Below are 25,779 nucleotides of genomic sequence, written 5' to 3' on the forward strand. Positions count from 1 at the left end.
TTTCAGGTTGTTGGCCCTGCTACTATGTATGCCACCATGATGGACTCTTACTCTTCTGGAACTGTAAACAAACAAATAAATCACACACCGTGTGTGTGTGTGTGTGTGTGTGTGTGTGTGTGTGTGTGTGTGTGTGTGTTTTCAACCTTATCTGAGTAATACTGGCTTCATAATATGAGTTTGGCGGTGTTCCATTCCTCCTATGTTATGGAACTATTTGAAGAGCCTTGGTGCACACTCATCTTTAAAGGCTTGATAAGAGTTGGCAGTGAATCCATGTGGACACTGAAGAATATATTGCCCATGCTTGCAACAGCCATGTCATAAACAGAAGATGTTTCATGCTGCTAATTCAAAAGTATGACCTAAAAATATTTATTATTAGTCTTAAAGTTTTTATGGTGGTATTTTCTAACCTGCTATCAATCAATAAAAGACAAAGACACCAGGTATATTTTAGAATAGCCTTGGTTCACCTGGGCAGGGCAGATATTAATCCCTCAAATCCATTATCTCCCAGCCTGGCTACCTCCCATCTATAATCCATAAGTACTTGCTAATGATCTCCATTTCCTCCAACCACGCCCATCAGGCCACGTGCTCTCTCCACCTAACCCATTGCTGTGGTTCTGTCTCCTCCTCCGGGGCCTGTCCTTCTTCCTCCCAAGATCCTTCTCCCTCAAATCCCAAGAACTTTGGCCACACCTACCCCATTCTGCCCTGCCTAGCTAGGTTCAGGTCTTTTTATCAGCCAATCAGGAATAATTTCTTAGGCAAGATTATACAACAATACTTGGGGTGCATGAGAATGTGCTTGGTTAGATCTTGGGAGCTGGTAATTAGCATCAAAATACACAGCACCAGACCAAGCTCCAATAGGTTGTTATAGATGCTCCAGTTAGGGTGGAGCCCTCAACAGTTACTTATTCTCAGCATCTTGAAAGGATTTGCATTCTCCATGATTTGCTGTGAAAAGAGACTTCTCTAGTGAATGGTGAGAGTGGCACTTAGTTATAGGATAAGAGAAGATGGTGCGGGGTAAGCATAATCAGGATGCACTACATACATGTATTAAATTGTCAAAGAATAAATTAATTAAAAATTGTATTTTAAAATAAGCTTTTATATTAAAATGTAAAAATAATTTTTAAAATCCTTGAGAAAAACAGCAATTTGCCCATCCTTCATGTGTCTGTGTAGTTTCTCTAATTTTTCTTACTACTGATTTCTAGTTTTATTATACCATGATCTGATAAAATACAGGAAATGATTTCAATTATTTTGTATTTTGGTAACACTTGGCTTCTGGTCTAGATTGTGGTCTATTTTAGAGAAGGCTCCTTGGGCTGCTGAGATCAGAGTGTATATTTTGTATCTTTTGGATGGAATAGTCTGTATATATCCATTACATTCATTTGACTCCTGCAACTGTCCTTCACTGGTGTTAGAGTATGTATTTTCAGAAGACAGAGGACTGGCAGTTCTCTAGGACTTCCCTGGAAATCCAGAACCAGAATAGGATCACCGAGACATCGGGTCTCATGGACTGAACAACTACAGAACCATTGACCTTTCCCTCAGGAGATATCCATGTTGGACTACTCGGACCATAGCCTATAAGCCAAGCCAATCACCGCCCCCCCCCCCCCCCCCCCGCCTGACACACACACACACTCATTTCCTTAGTTCTGTTCCTTTAGCGAACCCTCAATAATATGAGGCTGGTACCAGAAAGGGGGCTTTTGCTGTGACAGGCCTGACCATGTTGTTTTTTTGGGAGCATGCAGACAATTTGGGACTTTGGACTAAGAAATCAGTTGAATGCTGTATGCAGGGTTTAATGAGTCATCCTAGAAGCACCATGGAAGACAGTAGTGCTGAGAGCAATGTGGACTATGGATGCCAACTCAAAAGGCTTCAGAGGGGAACAATACTAGTCAGTGGGCTAGGGACCATTCTTGAGAAATGTTGGCACAGAATGTGACTGCTTTCTGCCTTGGTCCTAAGAATCTCTCAAGGCTGAATGGAAAAGTACTAGATTAATTTCCTTGATGGGAGCTTTCAAAACAGCCTGCTATTGACTCTGTCACATGGTTATTAGTATTCACTCTTATGCAGACTAGTGGGGCAAATGAAATATAATTTGAGGAGAAAAAGAATACCATGAAATTTAATGTTAAGGCCAAGGCTTGTGCTGAAATAGATAAAGGCCTGACCCCACCAAGGTGAGAGTCCAACTTGTAAAAAGGAAAGACCTAAGGAATTTGCTTATTCCTAAAAAGCAGTAACAAAAGAAAGCTGTCGCAAATGTGATTCTGTGAGGCTAGACTCCATTCCAAGCGGGCAGGTGAACTTGTCAGTGTTGGCTGTGTGGTTCTGGCTTCAGAGTCGTGAAGGATACACTAGCAAAGAGGTTGTACAGTCTTCCGCCATGGGTAAGGAGAGCCTCTAAGGCCAGGCCTGTGGCAGGAGAGCCCCGAAGCTGTCCAAGTGAAGCCTGGACTGCATTAGAGACCCCAAGATGCTGGAGGTCATGCAGAGCATGGAACCAGTCAGGAAAGAGAAGTGTGCTTCAGGCAGCAAAGCTGGACAGGCAGAGCCACCAAGGCCCTTTGACACCACACATGAAGCTTCAGGACCTTGGAGTTTGCCCTGCTGGCCTTTGGTCTGGCTTTGGCTCAGTGTTTCCTCTCTGCCTCCATTCCCTCCTATTCAAATAGTAATGTATATCCTGTGGCACTGTAATTTGCTCTTTTACTTTATAAGGGCTACAATTAGGAGACTGCCTTGAGTCTAAGAGAGTTGGACTTTGGACTTTTTGTTTTTTTTTTTTTTTTTTTGAGACAGGGTTTCTCTATGTAGCCTTGGCTGTCCTAGACTTGCTTTGTAAACCAGGCTGGCCTCGAACTCAGAGATCTGCCTGTCTCTGCCTCCCAAGTGCTGGGATTAAAGGCATGAGCCACCTTGCCCAGCTGGACTTTGGACTTTTAAACTGTGCTGAGACTGTTCAGAGGACTTCTGACATTGGACTAACTGCATTTTGCATTATGATATATATATGGTCATGAGCTTATGAGGATTAGGGAGTTGAATGTGATAATTTGAAAGAGGGTGAACTGTAGGTTCACGTTATTTGAATGCTTGGTCCCCAGATGGTGGAACTGTTTTGGGTAGCATTAGGTGGCATGGCCTTGTTTCAGGAGGTGTGTCACACTGGGGCCGAGCTTTGAGGTCTCCCAGGGTACTCTTTCTGCCTCTTGCTTATGCTTTAGGATGTGAGCACTCAGTTTCCCCACGTGCTACCTGGCATCTGCCACCTCTACTCTGTCATGGATTTTGATGCCCTCAAATGTTAAGCACAAAATAAACTTTCTTCTCTAACTTGCTCTGGGTATGGTGTCTTATCAGTCACCATAGAAAAGTACCTAAGACATAACCCAAAGCAGAAAATAAGTTTGTGTGCATCTATTCATAGATTATGGAATAAATGATTGGTTTACATCCTGTCATTCCAATCACATTACTTCACACTCACTGGTCTGCCTTTTCCATGGAATTAGGAACTGAATCACCCTGCTCAACCCTAAGATAAAGAACACGAGGCAGTTAAAAGTACATAGGAACTCACATCTTTATTTCACAATAAGAAAATCAACTAAGATTTTAAGCAACTGAAAAATACTAAAGGCATTTCAGTTCATAAAACACACCAGTAAAAACACCAAATGCAAGAAGAGTTTTGTCTTTGCTTTTTTTCTTTTCTTGGTTCGAAATAGAAAATTACCATAGCATTTTCCAAGTTACTTCATTTAAAACTTCAGTCTTCAAATTAAGACCCCCCCCAGCTAAGCAATCAGTCGTTTAAGCTCAGCTGTGTTCAGTACTCAGAGGTACAAGAGGACTGCGGTGGAATTTGGCTCAGAAAAGCTCCCACCCTGCCGCGAGGTCGTCTGTCTGTCTCCCTCCCTACCCAGAAAGGTCTTTTCTCTCTCTCCTCTCTCCCTTTTCCTCCCGCGCCCCCCCCCCCCCCTTTGAGACAAGGTTTCTCTGTGTAGCCGTGGCTGTCCTGGAACTCACTCTGTAGATCAGGCTGGCCTCAAATTCGAGATCAACCTGGCTCTGCCTTCCAAGTGCTGAAATTAAAGATGTGTGCCACCACTGCCTGGCTCCAAGCAAGATGTCTTAAACATGACATCACTAACTGCCCTCTTGCTCACAACAGGGGACCTAGCTGGGCTGTTTTAATGTAAATAAGATTATGCCACACATCAGTTTCTTCAGTCACATGAGCCACAGGAATATCTTTTCCCTTTGTTTCACAAGTGATAGACCTACTCAAGATAATTTTACTCAGTTTATTTAAATAAGGACAAGGCTACTTAAAAGACTAGACATACAAAAAAAAACATACATTACAAGGTCAACCTTTTCTATACTGAATTACAAAACTTACAGAAGCATTTAATAAAAGCACACTTAAAAACATGTTGACCTATTAGAAGCCTCTCAACAATGCTCAAATTCCACAGTAGTAAGTATAGAGGAAGCGCTTCCAATCAGGGATGATTGAATCTACTGGCAGTTTTACTTAATGTAAGTTTTTAAAAGGTCACTGCTGTTGAATGGGTCTCTACATCAGTTTTAGAACTGTCTCTCAAACTTAAGTCAATCAAAGCAGAATTTCAAATAAAAACTTCAGTTCTAAAGAATTTTAATACCAGTGAATACAGTCTTATGGTAGTGGTGAGCCACTCTTCCAAGTGTCTGGCAGCTGTCTAGACTAGTAAGGCTACTCTGGAAAATATGCTGCTGTAACAGTCTTTGGGAAGCCATTTAGTGCCCTGGTGCTGCAGGGTTCCCGACTGTAGGATCCACACAGTGATCTATGATCCCTCCAAAGTAAGAGGATTAGGGTCAGACTATCTTTACCCGTTAGTGAATGGAGTATGGTCACCCACACACTACAACTTGCAAATCTAAGTCTGAAGCTTAGACCTAGAGAAGAGGAAGGAGAACGGGAAAGAGAGTAGAATATACAGAGAAGGAAAAAAGAACAAGGCTGACTTGCAGATGGTAGATGTGATGCCTCGTGCACCTTACAAGCTACCCACTGCCTCAAATGCCATCCACTTGCCCGACCCAGTAAGACGAATAGCTGGCCTCATTGGGACACAGAACCAAAAGCAACAGTACTAAGCCTATGTTAGTGAGCAAACTTACCCGTAGAGCTGTTCACCACTCTCACTGCATCCTTCTAACCTGAACTGAAACACAGACTCAGAACAAGACTCCCAATGCCACTGCTCCAGATTCCCAGCGCTCAGGATGCTTCATCACATGGAGGAGGCCAGTTCCATGATCCCTTTAGGAGGCACAGTGCTCCGTGGCACAGAGTACATAGTGTACAGTGCATGGGTCAATGCTTTGCCACCTCGCAAACTCAAAACAGCTCAGTAATATGCTGTTATGTGAGCGTAGATGCTGAATGTTCATAGCATAAACTTCAATTTGAAGCAACAGTGTTACAGTTCAGCTGTTATTACCAACCTACTCTGTAAGTTATATACAAATTAAAAATTAATTTCACTGAGTAACTAAAAATAAGTTCTCACTGACTTAAAATTATCAAATGGCTAACTCTCTCTTTAAAGAGAAATGCCGGTGGAAGTAGAAGGGCCAACTGAATGTAAAATATGTGTCATCCTACTCTAAAAGCCGCACTTTTAAACTCTCCCTTGACAACTATATATAGGAGCACAGTTCCCTTCAGCAATATTATCAGCCCTGCAGATAACAGTACATGTAAAATGTTACTGTAGCATCGGCAAATCATGCAGCACTTAATATGCATCAGTTTTGGTTATGAGTACAAATGTAGTCTGAAAAAAAAGCAGAACACTTAGAAACTACAGGGCTGATGTGTAAAATCAGTTTTTACCTGCAAGGCTGAATTATTATTTGTAAGGCTATGATAACTGAACAAAAATGCTTGTTTTAACAAACCAAAGAAAAGAGATGACCCTAAGGCATATCAACAAAGCAAACCACCAATTTGAAGATTATACATGAAAAATGTATGAAGTATCTTTTGCTCTTAGTTAGAAATATAAAGGAGGGAGCAGATACTAGAAGTCAAGGACATAAAGCAAACAAGATTTTCTTTTTCGCCTGTATTATACAAGTGGATAACGCTGCTTTCACAGAAATAAAAATACCATCAGTTAAGCCTGCATGGGACGGCCCTGCAGGAAGCTGTATTATAGCACAGAAACCTCGTTAAGCCAGAAGTTCACTTCTCCTCTGAGGCACTCTACAGTGAATTCCAACTCCAGTGGCCGACAATGACCACTGTCTGTTCCCCAGGACACTGGTAAGCACCCCACCGCCACTGCCACATGTTCTGGACTGTCCTAAAGTCTAGAACTCCAGCACCCAGCATTCCTAAATTCCTGCCACCGAGTACTGCCTCGAGCATGATCACCCCACTACCAGGCTCTGCAATGTGTCCGTGTAAAAAAGATAAAGCTCACAAAAGAAATAGCTGAACTCACAGTGAGACCTCAAGCCGCACAAGGAAAGATCAGGCAGGAACCCTGCAAGACAGGAACAGTCAAAGCACACAGTAGCAGCTTTTGGCACTGAGAGGGAGGAGAGACAAAACCAGACTTCCCTTTTGCTTTCCGTGGGATAAAGTGGCACACGCAGCTGAAAAACAGAAAGCTTTTCCATCAACACCATCAACACACTTTTCTTGGCAAACCCTTCAAGATGCAGGTGGAAATACTGTGAACTGCTTTATGCTTCTGCTTGGGAAATGAAATTTACAGAAATGTGTACAAAACTCTATTTTAAAAAGAAATTCTTCCCTAATTGGGACATGAATGTCAAGGCATTGTAAGAAAGGGGAAAAAAATGGAGGGCGGGAGAGAAGGGAAAGACATTTATTTTTCCACACCTATTTTAAACCTCAAGAAAATCCCACAGCAGTCAGGTTGTCTGTGAGTGCTGTGGGCTCATCTGAGAACCGCAACTGCAGCTCTAGTCACATTCTGGAGGCTTCCCCTCATGGCCATGTAACATGCTGGATCTTCCTCTTAGCTTCAGGAGGCTTCAGGTGATTCTAGAGGACAGTAGCAGAACCAGTTAATAGGACCTCATAGTTTAGTTTTACAATTAAGCTTAGTTGTTTAGGCGTTAAGATGTTTTTAGGTCTAGACAGATGTTTTAAGTTGATAATGACGAGATAATGTAGATATTGATTTACATTCAGAATTTTAGACACACCAAGATAGGAAAGATGCCTTCTTCAAGGCTGCCAAATACAAACAGCCAAAACACTAAGAATGTAACATTTATATAATTCCTGTGTCATGGTTCTTCTTGCTATAGGTAGTTTATTGTATATATGTGTAATAAAATAAACATATATGTAAAAAATAAAAAATGTTTAATAAAAAAAGTAAAACAAAACAAAACAAACAAACAAAAATCACAAACAGCTTAAATGAGCACTCAACTAGCCAAGGTCAGCTACAGCTACAGCTAGAGCACTGCTGCCCCCTGGTGGGAACGGTGTTGGATGAAAAACTAAGTCTCAACTCCCATTTGTCTGTTCTGTGGGTCTCACGTTTTGTACCAAGATCACTTACACTTACACACACCTACACACACGAGCCTGAACTTTTCCCCACAAACGGCAGAACAAGAAACTGCAAAGGGTAGAGGCAAAAGGCCTCTATTCGCTTTCTTAGAGCTCCTAGGGTGACCTAATAGGCAGAGCTGAGCACTGGCTGCAGCAAACAGCCTTAGGCCTAGGCCAAATACTTCTTCATAAATGTGTTGCCCCAGACAACAGCATTCTTGGCCTCAGTAACAAAGGAGTGCTTAGCCTTTGAATTCCAAGATGGAAAGAGAAAATTTTAGGAAATGTGCCTTTCTACATTCATTCTGTATAGAAAGAAATTTAGTGAACTTTAGAAAAAAATAATCATTGTATAATTTAAATTCCAGGATATATATGAGCAATGAGATATGAAAACAGACCACTGCAGCATTCAAGGGCTGCCAAGTGGGCCTCGTAGACTGTGCAGTCAGTGGTACCACGTGCGATCCCTTCCTTGGCAGTGTCCACTCATTCTGGAATGGCACTTACTGAGCTGCAGAGATCTCACCCTCTGCTCCTTAGCCCAGCCTAGCCAGGGACGCACACTATACTGTGATGGGGTACCTACTGGGGTAGACTAGGAAGGCTACAAAGACTGGGTATGTGGGTGGCACCCCAATTGTTCATGGGTTCTGTGCAGGTGGGCCCACTAAGCTTGCCGTGCTACAGGGTTTACTCTCACGGTGAACCTTTATATCATCACAGTAAGGAAAGAGTGTTGGCTAAACTATCAAAATTCCATTATAGTTTGACGTGGAGCCAAATGTTACACTCTATACTGTTTCCAGATTATAGCCACTAAAGGAAATAGGCCTGTTGTCAGCACCCCATCCTCCCAAAACAGGAATAGGCACAGCCGGATGACCTGGGGCTACTGCTCAGTGCCAGGCTCAATTGGGAAGCCACCCCACACTTACCGTGGCCTCTGCCTCTTCCTTAGGAGCAACCCGTTTTAATTTCACAGGAGTAGTTCCAACAGGGGACAAAGGTGGCGATTTCACTGGACCCGAAGGAATTTTCCTATGTGTTAAGTCATGGTTCTGTTTAGTGTTATTGTTACTGTGTTCCATTTTATTGTTCATAGGCAGATAGGAAGACAAAATTAGGGGTGAAATCCTTGATGAGGAACTTGGTAACTTCCGTACGGCATCACCGCTGGAGCCTGTCTGGGCGGGAGGCTGGAGTCGGTCATCTGCTCCGTTCTCTGTCTTCTTCACTTTGATGCTGGTGCTTGTTGAGCTCCCATCGAACACAATGAGGGGCCTTTTCCTTAATCCATCTATAGCACTACTCCTGAAATCAGAGAGGTGTTCTCTTGAAAAGCACCACACAGGCTGGCAGAGCAGTACTGGAGTCAGTCAGACAAAACAGCAAGATCTACTCAACAGACTGGGGTAAAGGGAGCTATTCGAAATATGATTCTCAGGCCCAAAGAAACAATTGTCTAATGCTTTAAAGTATAAAATATTTATTAAAAAGAAAGGATAAATGAGTTATAAAAGTAGAGTATTAGCTGATCAGATCATGGTCATGCCAATCACTGGTCTACTTTTATCACAAGAATATACATCTTAGGTGCAGCAGATAGATATGATTCTATAGAAAGATAAGGTAGGATAGGTCTTCAAAAACCTTGGAGACATGCAGAATATGGCATTTAAAAATGTTTTTGTTATTTTAAAGATTCACTGACAATGAGACAGGTTAACTCCTGGCAACACCCAGCCTACCTCAAAGAGGATAATGAGCATCAAAGAACCTTATGGAGATGGCTTCAAATGTGGCAAACAAGCCACTGGGCAAAATGTTCTCATTTCTACCACAGACAGAATTCTGCCGAAAAAAGGGCAAGCTTGGATACAGGCAGAGTTGACGGCCAAACTCTGCCAAGACAAGGTAAGCCAACTAGGAATGGCAGGCATCTTTGAATTCTTATAACCTTCCCACATTGAGGTACCCCTAGCAAGGCTACACTTCCAAAACCACCCACAAATATGTTCCTGCCTCACAAATATGTCTGTCAGATATGCTGGGCCAGAAGGCTGAAGAAGATGTAGACTATTCAGGTAGAAAACTGTCTCTATCATCATCTCATTTGGAAAGCTACTAATCTGTACTCCCGGCATACTCAGGTAATCAAGTGTATTCCTTCTCAAGTCTCTGATGTAGTTGAAGACCAGGTAGCTTAGTTTTACAATGAAGCTTAGTTGTTTAGGGGTTAAGATGTTTTTAGGTCTAGACAGATGTTTAAGTTGATAATGACAAGATGTGATGGAGATTGATTTATATTCAGAATTTTAGATGCACCAAGATAGGAAAGATGTTTTCTTTTTCTTTCTTTTTTCTTTTTTTTTTGGTTTTTTGAGACAGAGTTTCTCTACGTAGCCTTGACTGTCCTGGACTTGCTTTATAGACCAGGCTGGCCTTGAACTCACAGTGATCCACCTGCCTCTACCTCCCAAGTGCTGGGATTAAAGGTGTGCACAACCACACCCAGCTGAAAGATGTTTTCTTAAGGCTGTCAAATACAAACAGCCAAAACACTAAGAATGTAACATTTATATAATTCCTGATTGTGTCATGGTTCTTTTTGCTATAGGTAGTTTATTGTATATGTGTATAATAATATAAATGTATATATAAAAAATTAAAAAATGTTTAAAAAAGAAATTTCATTATCATTTACAAAAATATAATTACTTCTAAAATGTTGAATGAGATGTCCCTCATGGTCTTGGCAGTTTGATGCTTCTTCCTCAGTAGGTGGTGCTGTTTGGGTGGTTTTGGAAGTGTAGCCTTGCTAGGGGTACCTCAACGTGGGAAGGTTATGAGAATTCAAAGATGCCTGCCATTCCTAGTTTGCTCTCTATTTTCCTGCTTGCACTGTCAGCAGCTGCTGCCATGACTCCCTGCCTGATGGGATCATCCCTCTGGAACCATAAGCCCAAATAAGCCCTCCTTTCTACAAACTGCCTTGATCGTGGTGTTTTAGCAACCAAATAGCAAAGTATTTGCTAGTATAAATATTAACTAGCTCCACAGTAAAACGAGCAGCTTTTTAGTGCTGTTATTTTGACCACATAATCATAGTCAATTATTATTAAACTAAGAGAAACTATAAGACTGTACAAGACTCCCAGAGTAGTCCACGAACAACAAAGCAAAACCTACTGCACTCACTAAGATCTAGACACTTGGTAATCAGTGATTAAAATATCTGTACAATTTTAATCATGGGATTTGATGAATCTTCGTGCCCATTGGTTAGCTGGATCTGGGCCTGGGCAGTGGCTGAGTTGGTCAGCCCACCAGCTCTCCACCCATACCACCAGGGCAAGCTCTCCAGCATTCCCCAGATAGCTCAACCAATGCCACAGAGGCAAGGGGAGGGTCAACTCTCCCACTCTCATGCCCTCAGGCCATCTTACCCACAACCCTGCTACCAGGGCCAGCTCTACAGCCTTCTTGGCTGAGTTCTCCATTCCATCTGTGCAATGTCCCACCTTCAATTACTTCTCAGTTCAATAGGGAACATGATCCTGTTAAAAAGTCATCTTGTAGGGTCACCAGCACCACTGTCTCAAAACCTATTCACAGCTTGTCATCTCAGAGAAAGGCAAATCCTCAAAATCCCCAATTGATCCCACAGTTCCTGCCATCCATCCACAGGGACTGCTTTACCTCCATCTCTCTCTAACCCTAGACCTGATACATGACAAGCACGCTGCTCCGCTAGGTTCTCAGGGTGTGGAATAAAACAAATCTCAGCTTCTTACAGGTCTTTCTACTGAAATGTCATTCTGTAGTCAAGTAGTTGCTGGCTATTTTACCACAGTTACCATTCTCTCTCCATGGTTTACCTGTCTCCTTACCATTTGTCACTGCCCATCACAGCAGACATTTAATTTTAAGTCTCTCTCAACTATGCATGAAAGAAGGGATGTATTACCCACTAACAATCATAGCACTTGGTGCTCAATGAACAGCTACCAAATGAATGTCTTTTTGCTTAAGTTCATCGGGTGGGAAAAAACAAAAACAAAAACAAAACTCTTTAGTTGTGAAGGATTAGATGAACATGCATTAAGAAGTACCTTTTGGTCTCATTCTTTACTTCATGATGTTCTCTCTTCTTTTCCATCATTTTCCCCCATCTATTCTTTGGCAAATCCCTCTGAGGCAATGGTATGGCATGCTGGACGTAAAGGTCAGTAAGGTTGTCTTTGTTTACTCTGACATCATTTTCAACAGCTATGTTCTTCTGTGTGCAAGGAAACAAAAATAATCTCAAAACAACATCTTTCATTTAAAACCTACCCATTTACCTAACAAGGTTAAAACATTATGCCTAAATAAATCATAAAACTATTCTCACAATTATATCCATTTAAGAGTCAAATGTTATTATTAGGTAGGGTATTAAAGACCTATTAAACTCTATAAATTCAAGTTCAGCCTCATCTTAGAGTGCCACGTGCCCTCACTGTGAGGGATACTGTCCATTAAGTGTTGGCCAACTCCAGCAGTAGAGGACCATTACCTTACTACTACCACCAGCAGCACCACCTTCTTAATCTAAATGCAAATGCGGCACTGCCTGAGAAAAACAGGTAAAAGAAAGCATACTGTCAACATTCTGTCCATGAGCTGCTCTGACTATGGTCAAACTGGTGGGGTAGGAGCTAGTCTCACCCCTGCTTTATTTCTCATGTTTCTTTCAATATGGTAGATACCTGCTTTTTGCTTTGTTTTGTTTTATTGCTGGGGTCTGAACCCAGTGCCTTAAATATGTCAAGCGCGGGCTTTACCATGAAGAGCCCCACCCCAACACACACACACACACACACACACACACACACACACACACACACACACACACAGAGCTACTGCATAGCTTTTTGAAATGAACTTAACTACTGCAGACGGAAACCCAACTCTGCATTCTGAGGACAGCAACAGTACACCATCCAGGCAGCCTGTCCCACCTTATTTTCACCATTCAATGCAGTTCAATCACCTATAACCCCACTGTCCACTTCCCAGCTCCCTCTAAACATCTTGACGCACAATAACGCACAACACCCAGGAGGAAATATACGCTCTGCGTAACTGAAAAATCAACACCAGCTAATTAGTTAGACTTCCTTTCCAAACTTTTAAACCATCTTATTCCTCCTTCATACAGTGTACGGCTGGCTTTCATCCTGCATTCGGGGTGGGAGTACCCAGAGACTCTTGAACAATTCCCAAAGGACTTAAATCTATTTGGAAACACTTGAAGAGGGTAGAATCTGGCAGCAGTGCATCAACATGAAGAACTGGTGAAATGTAGTTTCAGGGCACATACAGAAGCTACTTAATGAGAAACTGACGAGGAAACTCCATATGTTTTAATAAACCCTTAATAATCCAAGTGTGATTAAAAGCTTGAGAACCACAGGTTAAAGGTCATTATCAAAATAAAGAAAGATATGGTACTGAGAGGAAGAAAACCACATGAAAAACAAAACTCTAGTGAAACTCAATAATTTTGTCACTTTAAATAGGACTTATCACGCTTTTCTTTCATGTTCTATTTGTTAGGTTACACCACGTGAAAACAAAAACAAAAACAAAAGCAAGCACCACCTGGAAAACCAGGTGCCTTAAGTTCTCCTATCGATGACTGTGTTTAGATAAATGATCTTAGGAAGTAAGTTCATCTCTCCGGGACTCAGTTTCAGCGTCTCTAAAGGAGGCGAGAATCTGTGTAACGGACTATTTCTCAGAAGCATTGGATGCAGCCCTCAGTGTCCCAGCCTTCTCCCCTCCCGGTCTGTTCTCCTAGTCCCTCTCTTCCGCAGGCTGTTGCTTGCACACAGGCAGAGGAGGTTGTCTGAAACACCCTCTCCGAGCTATGGAGGATTTCGCGGGGATTCTCGCCACTCTCCGGAGGTTTCCCTTGGGGATCCGAGGGAGGCAAGCCCCCATCGGATCTGTGTGGGCGAGGACCGGCTGGGAGCCTCCCGCAGGCCTGCCTGTCCTCCCGGCTGCCCGTCCGTCCTCAGTCGGTCCGAGCGCCCCACCTGCTCCAGTGTAAGAAGGAGAAACTCCTGGGATAGCAGCTCAGGGTGCAGCAGCAGCTCCGCGTCCGTGCAGCTGCGACCGCCCACATCCCCCGCCATGGTCGTCGCCAGGAGACCCCCTGGCCGGCTACCCACAAGGCACCGCAGCGGAAGCGTCGCGGAAGTGACATACGGGGGCGGGACTCTGGTGTCTGCGCGCTGGAGACGTGATGCCATCGCAGAGGGTGGAGGGTTGACATCCCTGGCTGAGGCAGCGTAGCCAAAGGGATGGACTGGGACGCAGAGCGGAAGGGGAGTCCCGCCCCGGCCGCGCCGGAAGCACGGAAGGCGAAGCAACCCGATCGGGCCGCCATTGGTCGTGCCTCCTGTGACGTACCATGGCAGAAGGGGCCGGGATTCTCCCGACTGCAAAGAGAGACCGAATCGAATTGGCCAAGAGGGCAAATATCTCTGACCCCGATTGGAATTATCGTATCTGAAGCCATTCTTCTTTTCGCTTTTTACAATGTCCCAATCTTTTATTGCCTAATCTCCTTTCTGTATAAAGTAAGACAAAATAATTCCCTGTAATCCCCGCGCCTCGGAGGCATCAGGGATTGTTCCCTGAAATGATACTTTTAAACCAACCAGCTCACATGTAGAAAACAGAACCAGCAGAGAAAGTGGCAGCGACAGTCTAAAGGCTGTTAGACTGTTGTTTCTCAGAAGAGTCTGATGTGCTACTAGAATGCCTTTTTCTTGAATGAGTAATCAAAATAGGAATTATACGTGAGGTATATGCACTTGTGAAGCACCGAGTGTTATTGGAAAATTACTGATCGTAGAATTCAATAGGTTATAACCTAATTCCCACTCTCAGTAAGGACAAATACTTCCTCTCCCTTACAGCTTCTGATCTCTGAGATAAAATTATAATTGTCTCACAATGTTCTAAGGATTACATCTAAAGTATGTCAAATGCCTCTCCAGTTGTCTCCACCTGGACATTAGTAGCCTGTTGATGGACATCAAGAAAGAAGCGACAAGGAGGTGGTTTATGAAGCACTAAGTCTAATAGTCTGGAAATGTGGGTCCATGCCCTTGCTCGACTCCTTGTCCTTACGGCTTTCTGGCCCCACACCCCAAGCTGAAGCTGCAAAAATTGTGACCGGTAAGATCTGTCTGTTTTTATTCCTTCCAATACCCAAAGCAGATCCTGGCCTAAAATAAGTCCATTAGAGATATTTGGGGTGCATCTAAAGAAGAAATTATGGCTTGGGAGACATTGTAGTTTGAGACCAAATAAATAAATAAATAAATAAGATTAAGAGAGAAAGAACTATAATAAGTTTCATATCCATCCTTTCCTACCCACAAGGGATGGTAGACAATGCTTGCCTACTCCTTCCTGGGCTCCCCTCTATGCTTAGCAACATTGCTGTGTTGTAAAGGGCATCTCCAGTACGAACAGGTCCCCAGATTCCAGCCCAGCATCACTACTAAGTATCTCTTAAAGATAGTGACTGGCTGAGTGCTTTCTATATGCAAGAAGATAGAGCAGAGAGCTTGATAGAAGTGGGGTACATTATTGTTTTTTTAAAAATTGCATGTACTATCTATAGGCCCGGCCAGCAATCAATCAAGACACAGTCACTTGTTATATTTTAAAATAGTCTTAGTTAACCTGGGGCAGGGCAGATATCAATCCTCTAAACTACCTCCCATAGTGGAGCAGGCATGGGCTCCCTGCCTCAGTCCCATGTCATCTGCTTCTAATAACTTCTATCAAGTTACCTCCCACCAATAATCCCAAATACTTATTAATGTTCTTCATCTGGGCCAGATTCTCCCTCCACTTCGACCATGTGCGTCTTCTCCATCTAACCCATGGCAGCCTTTCTCTCTTCCCTTTAGGTCTCTCTCCTTTCTTTTCGAGGTGGTCCTTTCTTCTTCCTTTTCCCAGGATCCCACTCTCTCCTAGTCCCACCTATCTCCTCTGCCCTGCCCAGGTGGGATGGCTTTTTATTAAGCAAAAGGTGGGTCACACAGACAGAAAGCAGTAATTCAAATCAAAATACATCAGACCATCCCCTAACAGCATAGCACAAGGCAGAGGATGCTAAGTCTTGGAAGTTTGGCAGCTGTTGAAGCACGCAGTTGTATTTATGAAATACTCCATTTTTTAAAAAGTTTTCTGTCAGAACACATCTTTGCACATCCTATAAAAACTCTTATATTGTTTCATACAGGGCCAGGGATTATTTAACAAATATTAATAGCCAGGTGTGGTGGTGCACGCCTTTAATCCCAGCCCTCAGGAGGCAGAGACACGCAGATCGCTGTGAGTTCGAGGCCAGCCTGGTCTACAAAGCGAATCCAGGACAGCCAAGGCTACACAGAGAGACCCTGTCTCGAAAAACCAAAGCAAACCAAACCAAAACAACAACAAAACCCAAACAAACAAATATTAATGAATGAATTAAATTCAATTGATGGGGTCGAGATGACCTAGCAGTTAAAAGCACTTGCTGCTCTTGCATAGGACTAGAGTTTGGTTTCCAGCATCTACTTGGCTTACAGTCACCTATAACTCTGATCTGATGTCCTCTTCTGGCCTCTGTGTGCTTCTATACTCACATGGTGTACACACACACACACACACACACACACACACACACACACATTCATACATATATAAGTAAATTTTTTCAAAAATTCATTTGGAAACCATGACAATATATTTGTTTTTAAATGGACTCAACAGAAACAACATGAATAATTTAGTTAACTTATGAAGATATCTAAGCATGTTTTAATCCAGGAATTATCTAAAGAGGTGTCATTTATGATGTAGATTAATCAATATGTCCCAAGAACAGATGTTTCAACTATAGAGCCTGCCATTTTTTAAAAAAAAAAAATCCTGTAATAAGCCCTTGTGTAAAGAATTGTTTCTGATTTACCTCTTCTTTGTGTAAAGAATTGTTTCTGATTTTCTTCTTCTTCTTCTTCTTCTTCTTCTTCTTCTTCTTCTTCTTCTTCTTCTTCTTCTTCTTCTTCTTCTTTTGTTTTTTGATAGTGTTTATCTTCACTCCTGGATCATCTAGAGTGGCATGTAAAAGTTGTTCCATAAACTTTTTAATCGGTAGGACTTAATTTTATGTTATATATTGTGAGTTCTTGCTCTGATCCTTACTAGCATGAGATTCAAGACAGGTCATCTACCTCTCTTTGCCCCAGTAAAACGGGAGGATTGAAATTCGTGGGTAGCACATACTGGACTCGAGGTCTGTAATCAGTCAGTAGAAATCTTTTCTAAGGCCCCACCGTTACATGCTTTCCTCCTTTGAAACAAGACTACAGAATAGTATGTCTTGTTATACACCCTCAGGGCTTGGGATGACATCTTTCCTGCAAATTCTGGGGACAGGGCGGTGCGGGGGCGTGGGTTGGTGGTAGGGTTCTCAAGTCAGGGGAAATAACTAGAAAAACCTTTTTTGTGTGCTGACAACACTGGTGACTCTGGAGGAGCTTCCTAACCCTTTATCAGAAAACTGGGCTTTGATTCTATAAGGAAGGCAGATTCTAGGATTCTTCTTTTGGGCTTGACACAAAGGAGTGGCCATGAAGGACTGCCCCAAAAGAAGTGGGTGGAATCACCCCAGGACTCCCAGCTTGGAAGGAATAGTCTGCAAATATGCTCCTTCCCTGCGGGACTTGCATTCCTTCTGCCTGGACTAGCAGTAGGCCTGGGGCCCGAGGGGCCGTGACCCCCTATGGCACACTGAGGTCCAGGAGGCAGCGCCGCCCGCAAGTCGGGGCCGGGTTGCAGGAAGCATCTGTCCGGCTTCCAGTGCAGCCGTGTAGCAGCCAGCCATGGAGTGGAAAGCCGAGAAGACCAGGCGGGCGGTGGCGGCGCTCCCCTCCCCAGGGCTGCTGCGGCCGGGGTCTGCGCCGCCTGCGCACTCGCCCCCGCGCGGTCGCCCGCATTCCCGACCGCCGGGCCCTGACGCGGAGCCCCCCAGCGGCGCGCGCCTGCCTGGGCACCGGCGAGCGAGCGCCCGCCCTCCGCCGGCGCCGGGCGGCGGCCCACGTGACGGGAAGCGGCGGCGGCGGGGCCGGCAGCCCAGGAGCCGCGGCCGGAGCGGGCGGCGGGGCCCCAGGCCGCGGGCGGCGTGGGACGGCTGCGCTACGCTGGTGAGAGGCGAGGGGCGGCCTGCGCGAGCGGCGGGTGCGCGGCCGGCCATGGCGAGCGCCCGCGCAGGTGCAGCGGGGCGGGAGCGGGCGGGTGCCTGCGTGACTGGGCCAGGTGTGCCGCTGGGGGCCGGCGTGCAGGCTTGCGGGGAGCCTGGGGTGTCCGCCCGTGCGGGGTCACTGTACACTGTGTTTTGGGGGCGTGTCAGTGCAAGGCAGAGGAAAATCCGACAGACCTCGTCCTTGAACTTGCGTTTCTGGGGAAAAAATCGGGACCAGGAAGGATCTTGCTGGTGTGCCTCCACCCTTGGGGCGGAACGGTTGGGGTGCTTACTGTAATTGAAGTTTCCCGAGCTCTGTGGGTTAGGAGTTGAAATTGAGGTCGGACTCAGGTCTGAATTGAGAGACCGGGAGACAGACAGTGGGGTGTTAAAGAGGAAAGAGGAGGCCTGTGTTCGGTCCCCAGTCTTTTCCACCAGAGTAGGGGCTGGGAGCTGCACCCCAGTGAGACTTTTCCTTTCCACCGCCTTCTGCCTGATGCCCCGTGCTTCATGAGGCTGTCAGGTTGCCTCCTGGTGTTGCCTCAGTCTAAGGATTGCTGGTTGAGTCTCAGAGGTCGCTGCTCTGGAGCTACAACTTGAATGCTGAAATGTTTTCACACCGTGCTTCTTGGTGGAGGGCTGTAGCCTAAGCAGATACGGTTGATCACTCCCGTGCTTTTGGGTAGGGCCTGCTGGGGCAGGCGACATTGGTTGTTAATGTGGTGACAAGGGAAGACACTATGAAGGGGGTGCCCTGTGGGCTAGCCGTGCCTACTGCTGACAGGATTGCTGGGCAGAGACGGGCTAGTGTGGTGCCGGCTCCACCTTCACGCTGGTGGGCATGATTCTTTCTTGGTCAGCAAACAGAAGACTCAGGCTCCAGGGTCAAAAAGGAAGAGACAGTTGGACAGCTGCTTCCTTTTCTTTTTCCTTTCCTTTCTGCTAACCAAGCAACTGCCACTTGGGTGTGTAATAAAAGGCAGTGCTTGATGGCAGGCTCTATGCCTGTGGTGAGGATGAGGCTGTGGGTTTAAATCTCAGTCCTGTCACTTCCCAGCAGTGACTTTTGGATGCTATTTTCCTGATCAAAATGGGGCTAATAGCTGGGTGTGGTGGTACCTGCATTCAGGAGATAGAGGTAGGGCTGCAAGTTCAAGACCATCACCAGCCATCCGTGACTATGTATCTTCACCAGGTAGGCTAATTATACAAAAGGTGTGTGGATTCTCATAAGACAATATTCATGGGTGGCATCTATCTCAAGACCTGACACTTGACATAAATATAGTAAATGATCATTCACTAATAAAAACAAGAGTGTGAGGCAGTGCTTCCACTCAGAAAATCCATGTTCTGTGCTGAGCAATCGTTGATCCCATGCAGGGTTTACTATTGAGTTAGGCTGTGGATTCTGGATTTCAGTTCACCATACATGACACGGTGTGCGTTTTCAGCTCGTTGCTGAGACTTGGCATGACTTTTGGCCTTACTTTCTCCAGTCATATCTGAGTGACAGTCTTCTATCCCTACAGTTGGGGACAGAGCTGTTCACTGTTGCAGGCTTGCAGGACCGATTTAGCCTTGGGCTAAAGTCTTTAGAGACAACTCTTGGTATTGGCCTATGCTTCAGGAGCAGCTGTAAAAAGCCTGGAGCTTGCTGTTTAAAAAGCAGTAGTGGGGCTTGGGGATGTGGCTCAGCGGGTGGACTGCCAGCCTGACATGACTGAAGGCCTGGCTTCCATCTCTCCAATACCACATAAAGCCAGGTGTAATGGCACAAGGCTTTAGGGGGAAGCAAAGGTATCTAGACTTCAAGGGCTTTTTTTGTAAGCTTCATAGCAAGTTGGAGAGGAGCCTGGGCTACATGAGATCCAAGGAACAGACGGCCAGCACAAGTGCAAATGAAAGGTTTTGACAACAAACAAAAACAATACATGTATTTTATAGACCTGACTTGCAATTAACTTTTCTGTTTTTTAAACAGTTATTAATGGCCTTTATGTTAATATTAAAATTTTGATCCTTTATGAAAACCAGGCAATTTCACTGAGTGAGTTCAGCATCTTGTCTTGGTCAGGACCCGTTCGTCATTAGAAAGACATTAAAATCATCATTGGTGGCAGCCAGGTGTTTGGGTTCTACAGAATAATTTGGCTCAGCTCTTACAACTCATCTCCTCTGTGGCAACCCTGACCTGTTTTACTATATTAAAAAATATGTGACTACTGAATGAATGCAAAACTAACAACTCAGTCCTGGGCTATCCCAATAAGGTTGAGCACTTCTTGCAAAATGCATTTAGAAGTCTTCATCAAGACTTGCGATCAGATTTTTTCTTCATAGTCAGGTAGATGCTGTAGGATAAATTAAAAATTCAGCAAAAATAATGTACATAAATAGATAACTGCCTGAAATTTCATAGGCATGTGATAATTCTTTGTTGGTGTTTAAAGGTTCTATGTTGAAGACAGTGTTGTGTGGGAAGTGCTGGGAGACCCCTGTTACCCCCCTCCCTCCTTTCTACTTCTCCATACCCCTTGGCTTCTTCAGTTATAACCATTGATGCAGCTCATTAGGATGAAAATGACATGTATGTGCCTAGATACACACTAGTCATACATGTGTACATACCACTTGTATTTGTGTATGGTCTGTGCATACACTATATGTTGAATATATAGTACATGAGTATATAGTATACAAATATATGAGCACAGCCATTCTTAGTACCTATGGATTTGGGTTCCAGGATTCTCCAGGGATACCTACTCTGTGGGGCTTACGTTTATAGAATGTAAGATGCTACAGCAATTGTATGTAACATCTACATGCGCTGCCATATGCTTTAAGTCACCTCTAGATGAACATTTTTGGTACAGACATATAACAGCTTAGCATGATATACATTATGTGATGTGTCCTGAATACTTTTGATATGGAGTTCACTAGAATCCCACATCCATGGGTTCCATATCTGAACCCATGATAAGAAGACAACTTGTATTTCTATATTTTTATCCTTGGTATTAGCAAAGCTAGGGGTAGTTAGATACAGATGTGTGCCAGGGTAATATCAAGACAAATTAGACCACTGCTGTCTTCTTCCTTCCCCCGCCCCCACTCTCATCACTGGAACAGGCCAGTACTTTTTTTAACCCAGCCTTTTGCTGTCTCTTCTATACTTGTGTTGCAAGTGTTGCTTGGTTACAAGCTAATATATTTGCTGTTGGCTTCCAGCAAACCTCAGGATTGAGTCACTAAACTGGGGTGCTTTTCAGCAAGAACAATTTATGTCAGGTAAATGTATCTCCTGATATGACGGAACTGTATCTGAGTCTCAACAAGACAGGTGGAGTCATAGGATTCACTTCTGGGACCCACATCAGGGAAGTAAGAGCCCTGCTGGCCTCAGGGATCACTTTAAGACCAATTCCAACGGGGCCCATCACCTTGATGGGTCCAGGCCTCAGCTGTAGTGAGAAAGACTTTAGTTCAGAGAAACTGAAGTCAGCTTGTCCCCTCAGTCAGTAGAGCTGGGGAAACGTGGAGTTAGGAACAAACTGGGACCAGTCCCTGTGTAGCTAGCCATGTGCCATTAAACAAGCCACAGGATGTCTCAGTTCTCTGTCATTTCTTCTCTTCTCAGTTTGACATTTTATTCTCACTTATGGTAAGAAAGGAAGCTGGCTGACTTGTGCATTCAGGTAATCTCAGCACTCAGGAGACTAAATCAAAAGAGTTCTGTGTTTGGGACTAGCCTGGGCTATGTGACAAGATCCTGTCTCAAAAATCAAAGAGGGAACCCAAGCAGGTAGTGTACGTTTGTAATCCTAGTTCTCAAGAGAACAAGATAGGATGATCAGTTTGGATTAGAGGTCAGCCTAGATCATCCTGGGCTACAATAGTCTCAGATAAACCTCCTACCACCAGCAGCACTACCACACCTAAACAAAAGACAAAGAGAGACACGGAGAAAAGGCAAGAGGAAGAGAATGAAGGGAATTAGAGATAACTATGACCAGTCCAGTGCTTGGGACTCTCATAAGGGTTAGCCAAGATGTTCCCAGGGTGCATTGCCTGGTGCTCGGAGCAGCGTACGCATGATGGATGTTAGGTACACCTACCATCTATTCCTGAGGTATTGTGGGCCTTTGCTTTTTGGAGTCAGGATGCCTGGCTTGGAGCCTCAGCTCTCCAAGTAGCAACTGGAGTTGATCAGGCCATCTGAACTACCCTGTCCTCAGCCGGCTAGATGACAGTGTGGGGAAACCTGCAGCAGAGTCCAAACCCTGTGGGCAGAGGTAGCTAAACTGACTCACTTACACTTGCAAAGAGGTGGCCATGCCATAGCCAGAACTCAGACTCTCATTTGACACTGAGGATGCCTTCCACATACTGTGTCCACTGCCATCCTTCGTTTGTACTTGAGCTCTGGGGACCTACACAGTGCTTTGCCCTTTCCAAGCTCCAGTACGCATGCTCCAACATCTTCCCTGGTGGCTGCTCTCAGAGCTCAGGCTTTAGCTCTGACCCTACCGGGAGTCAGCTTCCAAGCTATAGAGAAGCATCAGTGGCTAAGAGCACTTGCTCTTATTCTACCAGAGGACTTGGCATCAGCCGCACATAACTGCCTGTAACTCCAGCACCAGGGGACCCTATGCTCCTTTCTGGCCTCTGCATGCACCCACACAGCATGCACAAATAGACATGCATTTATACACACAGTTTATTTTAATTTTTTAAAAAAAGTTAATTTCCACTGCCACAGCCTAATGTGAAATATTTGAAATGAGCGAAAGTCCCAGTTTTCCTCTTCCACCCCCCCCCCCCAACAGGTAGGGTTAGGGAGACAGGTTCATGGTCTGCTGCCTAGGCTTGCCTTAAACTTGGGGTTTCAAGTAGTCATCCTGCTCCAGCCTCCAAGTAGCCAAGACCGAGGGGTGTCCTGACTGGCCAGGCTTCAAACACCTGTTTGAAAAGCTTTGAACTTCAAGGTACTATCCAGGTGGGTACTAAGCTAGGACTCTCTAGTGGAGAGAAATTGCCCCCAAAGTAGTGCAGTAAAGATCCTAAACCCACCACAGAAGCCCCAGGGACAATAAAAGGAGCCTTGTCACGGACAGTTCTGATTTCTACTTTGTGTCTATGGATGTGCACATCTGACCAGTTCCTTTACTTCTAGAAAAGGAATCTCAACCTTGTTTCTTTCCTTCTCTTCCCACCATCTCTCCCCTCCCCCTGCTTTCTTGCCCTACCCTAGTCTTTATCTCTGTCTCTCCAAGGACAGCCTTGCCTTTATCTATTCCAAAAGGCTTCCTACAGAAGCATTGTTTATACAGCATTTTGAAGAACAAAATGACCTAGTGTTCTCGGTGCAAAGTCCACATTGTTGCCCACCTTTCCATCTGACCGAGCTCTGGTCCAAATATCAGAATGGCCATTTGATTTGTGATCATTTTTGGTATTAAATTCATTAACCAAAACCCAAAAGAACAAAATTTACCATGACTTGAGGAAAAGACACCAAAGCCAATTTTAGATATAATGTCTTTAAAATATAGATAATTAATCTGTAGCGTATTATAGGAGGCACCTTCAGTTACAAGGCTGTGAAACTCACCCCTTGGGGAGCCCCACCCTGCGCCCTGTACTAACAGTGATGTCCTGGTACACATAGAGCTTCCCAGGAGCTTTCAAGAGGTTACTTTGTTTAAAAGTGTTAGGCAACTCGAGAATATTGAATAATGAGTGTTTGGGTTTTTTGTTTGTTTGCTTGTTTTACCAGATGCACAGGGTACCTGGCCTTCTTCTCAATGTCTGTGTTCTGTGCTACAGCTAGTAATATTATTCTGGTAAAGCACCCATCTTAATCAATGCCACTTTGTTAGAATGCTCTTCCAATATATTTATTTTTGTCCAGAGAAGGAGTTGATCTAATTTTATATGTACATAAATTAAAATATTATGATGTATCTGCAAGCCTCTTTTTTAGATAACTGATCCAATACTTCTATTTCATTTGTTTGTTCTTGTGCTGTGGCTTTTTGTTTTATTTGTTTTTACATTTATTTGTCATGTGTGTGAGGACACATACATGTGTGGAGATTGGAGAATAGTTTGTAGCAATAGGTTTTTTTTCCCCATCTACCATGTGGGTTCCAGCATTGAACTCAGGCCATCCAATTTAGTGGCAGGTGCCCTTACCCACTGAGCCATCTCCCTAGCCTTGCTGTGGCTAACATCCCAAGAAGAAAGTAAGTGGACTCATGAAGCCTGCTGTCTCAGAACTTGCAGCCAGTCACTCAGTGTAGGCTTTACCCAGTGTAGGGCATCTGTTTCAGTGAGCAGTCTCCCACATGCTCATGTTGCCCTTTATCTGTTAATAATTATAAGAGGCATTTGTGGTTAATAGTTTATGAGATGCCCCCTAAAAATTTCAAGTGTCTTTGATATTTGAGAAATGGTCCTTAAATATGGATTTAATGCAAACTAAGTACTGGATTTAGATGAACAGAAATTATGAGTCAATTATATATGTGATAAATGTATGCTTCCATGAACTGAAATTTTAAATGAAAACCATGCAAGTTGTGACTTCTAGAAAGTTTACTGAATGGATCTTTTTCTGTTCTCAAGGTTAAACTAGTTTGGGAAAGTAAAAATTTTATAATAATACGTATCATAAAAATTAATGTTTAAACCTCATAAAATGGTGTGTGTTACCCCCACAACAGTCATGTCACTATTGCATCAATCAAAATACATTATATTTGTGTATGAAATGTCATAATGTGGGCTGGGGAGATGGTTCAGGGGGCCAAAGCACTTGCTACACAAGCATGAGCATCTGAATTGAGATATGCAGAAGCCACATAAAGCTAGGCGTGGTAGTGTGAGTGTGTAATCCCAGCACACCTGTGACAAGATGGGAGCTAGGCGTGGTAGTGTGAGTGTGTAATCCCAGCACACCTGTGACAAGATGGGAGCTAGGCGTGGTAGTGTGAGTGTGTAATCCCAGCACACCTGTGACAAGATGGGAGCTAGAGACAGAAGCTAGTTTAAGAGGTGCAACTCTGTGATTGGCCTCTTGCCTCCAGTGTGAGTCTTCACATGAATACACTTGCATTCACACATGAACATGCATAAATGTAAGTTACACACACATACACATGATTTTAAAATTAGAAAATGTAAACCCATCACATATAATTAATGTATACTAATAAAAAGTTCTAAGATTACTGTTTAATAACATATAGAAAAATAATCTGTAAGGATGTAATGAATAATGACAGCAACATTCAATTTAGAAAACTAAACATTTTTGATACCTTAGAAATCTGTCATCTGCTCATTTCCAGGCTCATCGCCCCTGGACTTAGTTCTTCTCACCAAGAGATTTTCCATGAATGTATTAAACCTTGTATGTAGCTATAGGTCTTTTTCTTGTTGCACTGTGCAGTCCTCTGTCTTGTGGTGGAAAGCTGGGATGTTTCCAGTTTTCTCTCATCTCAAACAAGATCAATGTTCCTTTCTTGCTTTTGTCTTTGTAAACATGAAACAAACTCTGTGGGCAGAATCATCAGCTTACTCAGTCATGTCAAGGACTTCACAGAAAATGCCAGAACAGTCTTAACAGTTTGTGTTCTGTTCTTATATTCACATGCAGTTACCATATGCTTTGTTAACTTCATGGGCTTAAAATAAAATCTCTTTCAAAGATAACCTGCAGTTTAATACTTACTATAGCATCTTACCTTTTCAGGGAAAAGCCTGTGTGTGCTTTGTCTGTGCTGGGGTTTTATTAGTTTCCCATTACATGCAGATAACTTTGGTC

The 25,779-nt window shown here is 43.9% G+C and overlaps 2 protein-coding genes across 2 annotated transcripts in view; one reads left to right on the plus strand and one right to left on the minus strand.

The window, feature by feature from the left end:
• Window positions 1–6,666: 6,666 nt before the first annotated feature.
• Window positions 6,667–14,035, minus strand: C11H2orf49 (chromosome 11 C2orf49 homolog). Its single transcript, XM_051152692.1, has 4 exons — window positions 13,729–14,035; window positions 11,758–11,924; window positions 8,581–8,956; window positions 6,667–7,120 (listed from the first exon to the last, which is right to left on the minus strand). Exons 1-4 carry the CDS (start codon window positions 13,942–13,944, stop codon window positions 7,064–7,066), a joined length of 816 nt encoding a protein of 271 aa, XP_051008649.1. The 5' UTR covers window positions 13,945–14,035; the 3' UTR covers window positions 6,667–7,063.
• Window positions 14,036–14,539: 504 nt separating this feature from the next.
• Window positions 14,540–25,779, plus strand: part of Tgfbrap1 (transforming growth factor beta receptor associated protein 1) — a 44,727-nt gene continuing 33,487 nt past the window's right edge. Inside the window, exon 1 of the mRNA XM_051152693.1 lies at window positions 14,540–14,878. Coding sequence (XP_051008650.1) covers window positions 14,803–14,878 — 76 coding nt within the window. The 5' untranslated portion in view covers window positions 14,540–14,802. The remainder of the gene's footprint in view (window positions 14,879–25,779) is intronic.

Source organism: Acomys russatus, chromosome 11, assembly GCF_903995435.1.
Source record: "Acomys russatus chromosome 11, mAcoRus1.1, whole genome shotgun sequence".
Taxonomy (NCBI): Eukaryota; Metazoa; Chordata; class Mammalia; order Rodentia; family Muridae; genus Acomys; species Acomys russatus.

What these genes read in the sequence shown, in the direction of transcription:
- C11H2orf49 (XM_051152692.1), bottom strand. Translation starts at nt 13,944, where the DNA reads ATGGCATCACGTCTCCAGCGCGCAGACACCAGAGTCCCGCCCCCGTAT. An exon ending in TCCTTCTTACACTGGAGCAG is followed by an intron (nt 11,925 to 13,728) that starts GTGGGGCGCTCG and finishes CCTTGCACACAG; the next exon opens with AAGAACATAGCTGTTGAAAA. An exon ending in AGGAAGAGGCAGAGGCCACG is followed by an intron (nt 7,121 to 8,580) that starts GTAAGTGTGGGG and finishes ACTGTCCTCTAG; the next exon opens with AATCACCTGAAGCCTCCTGA.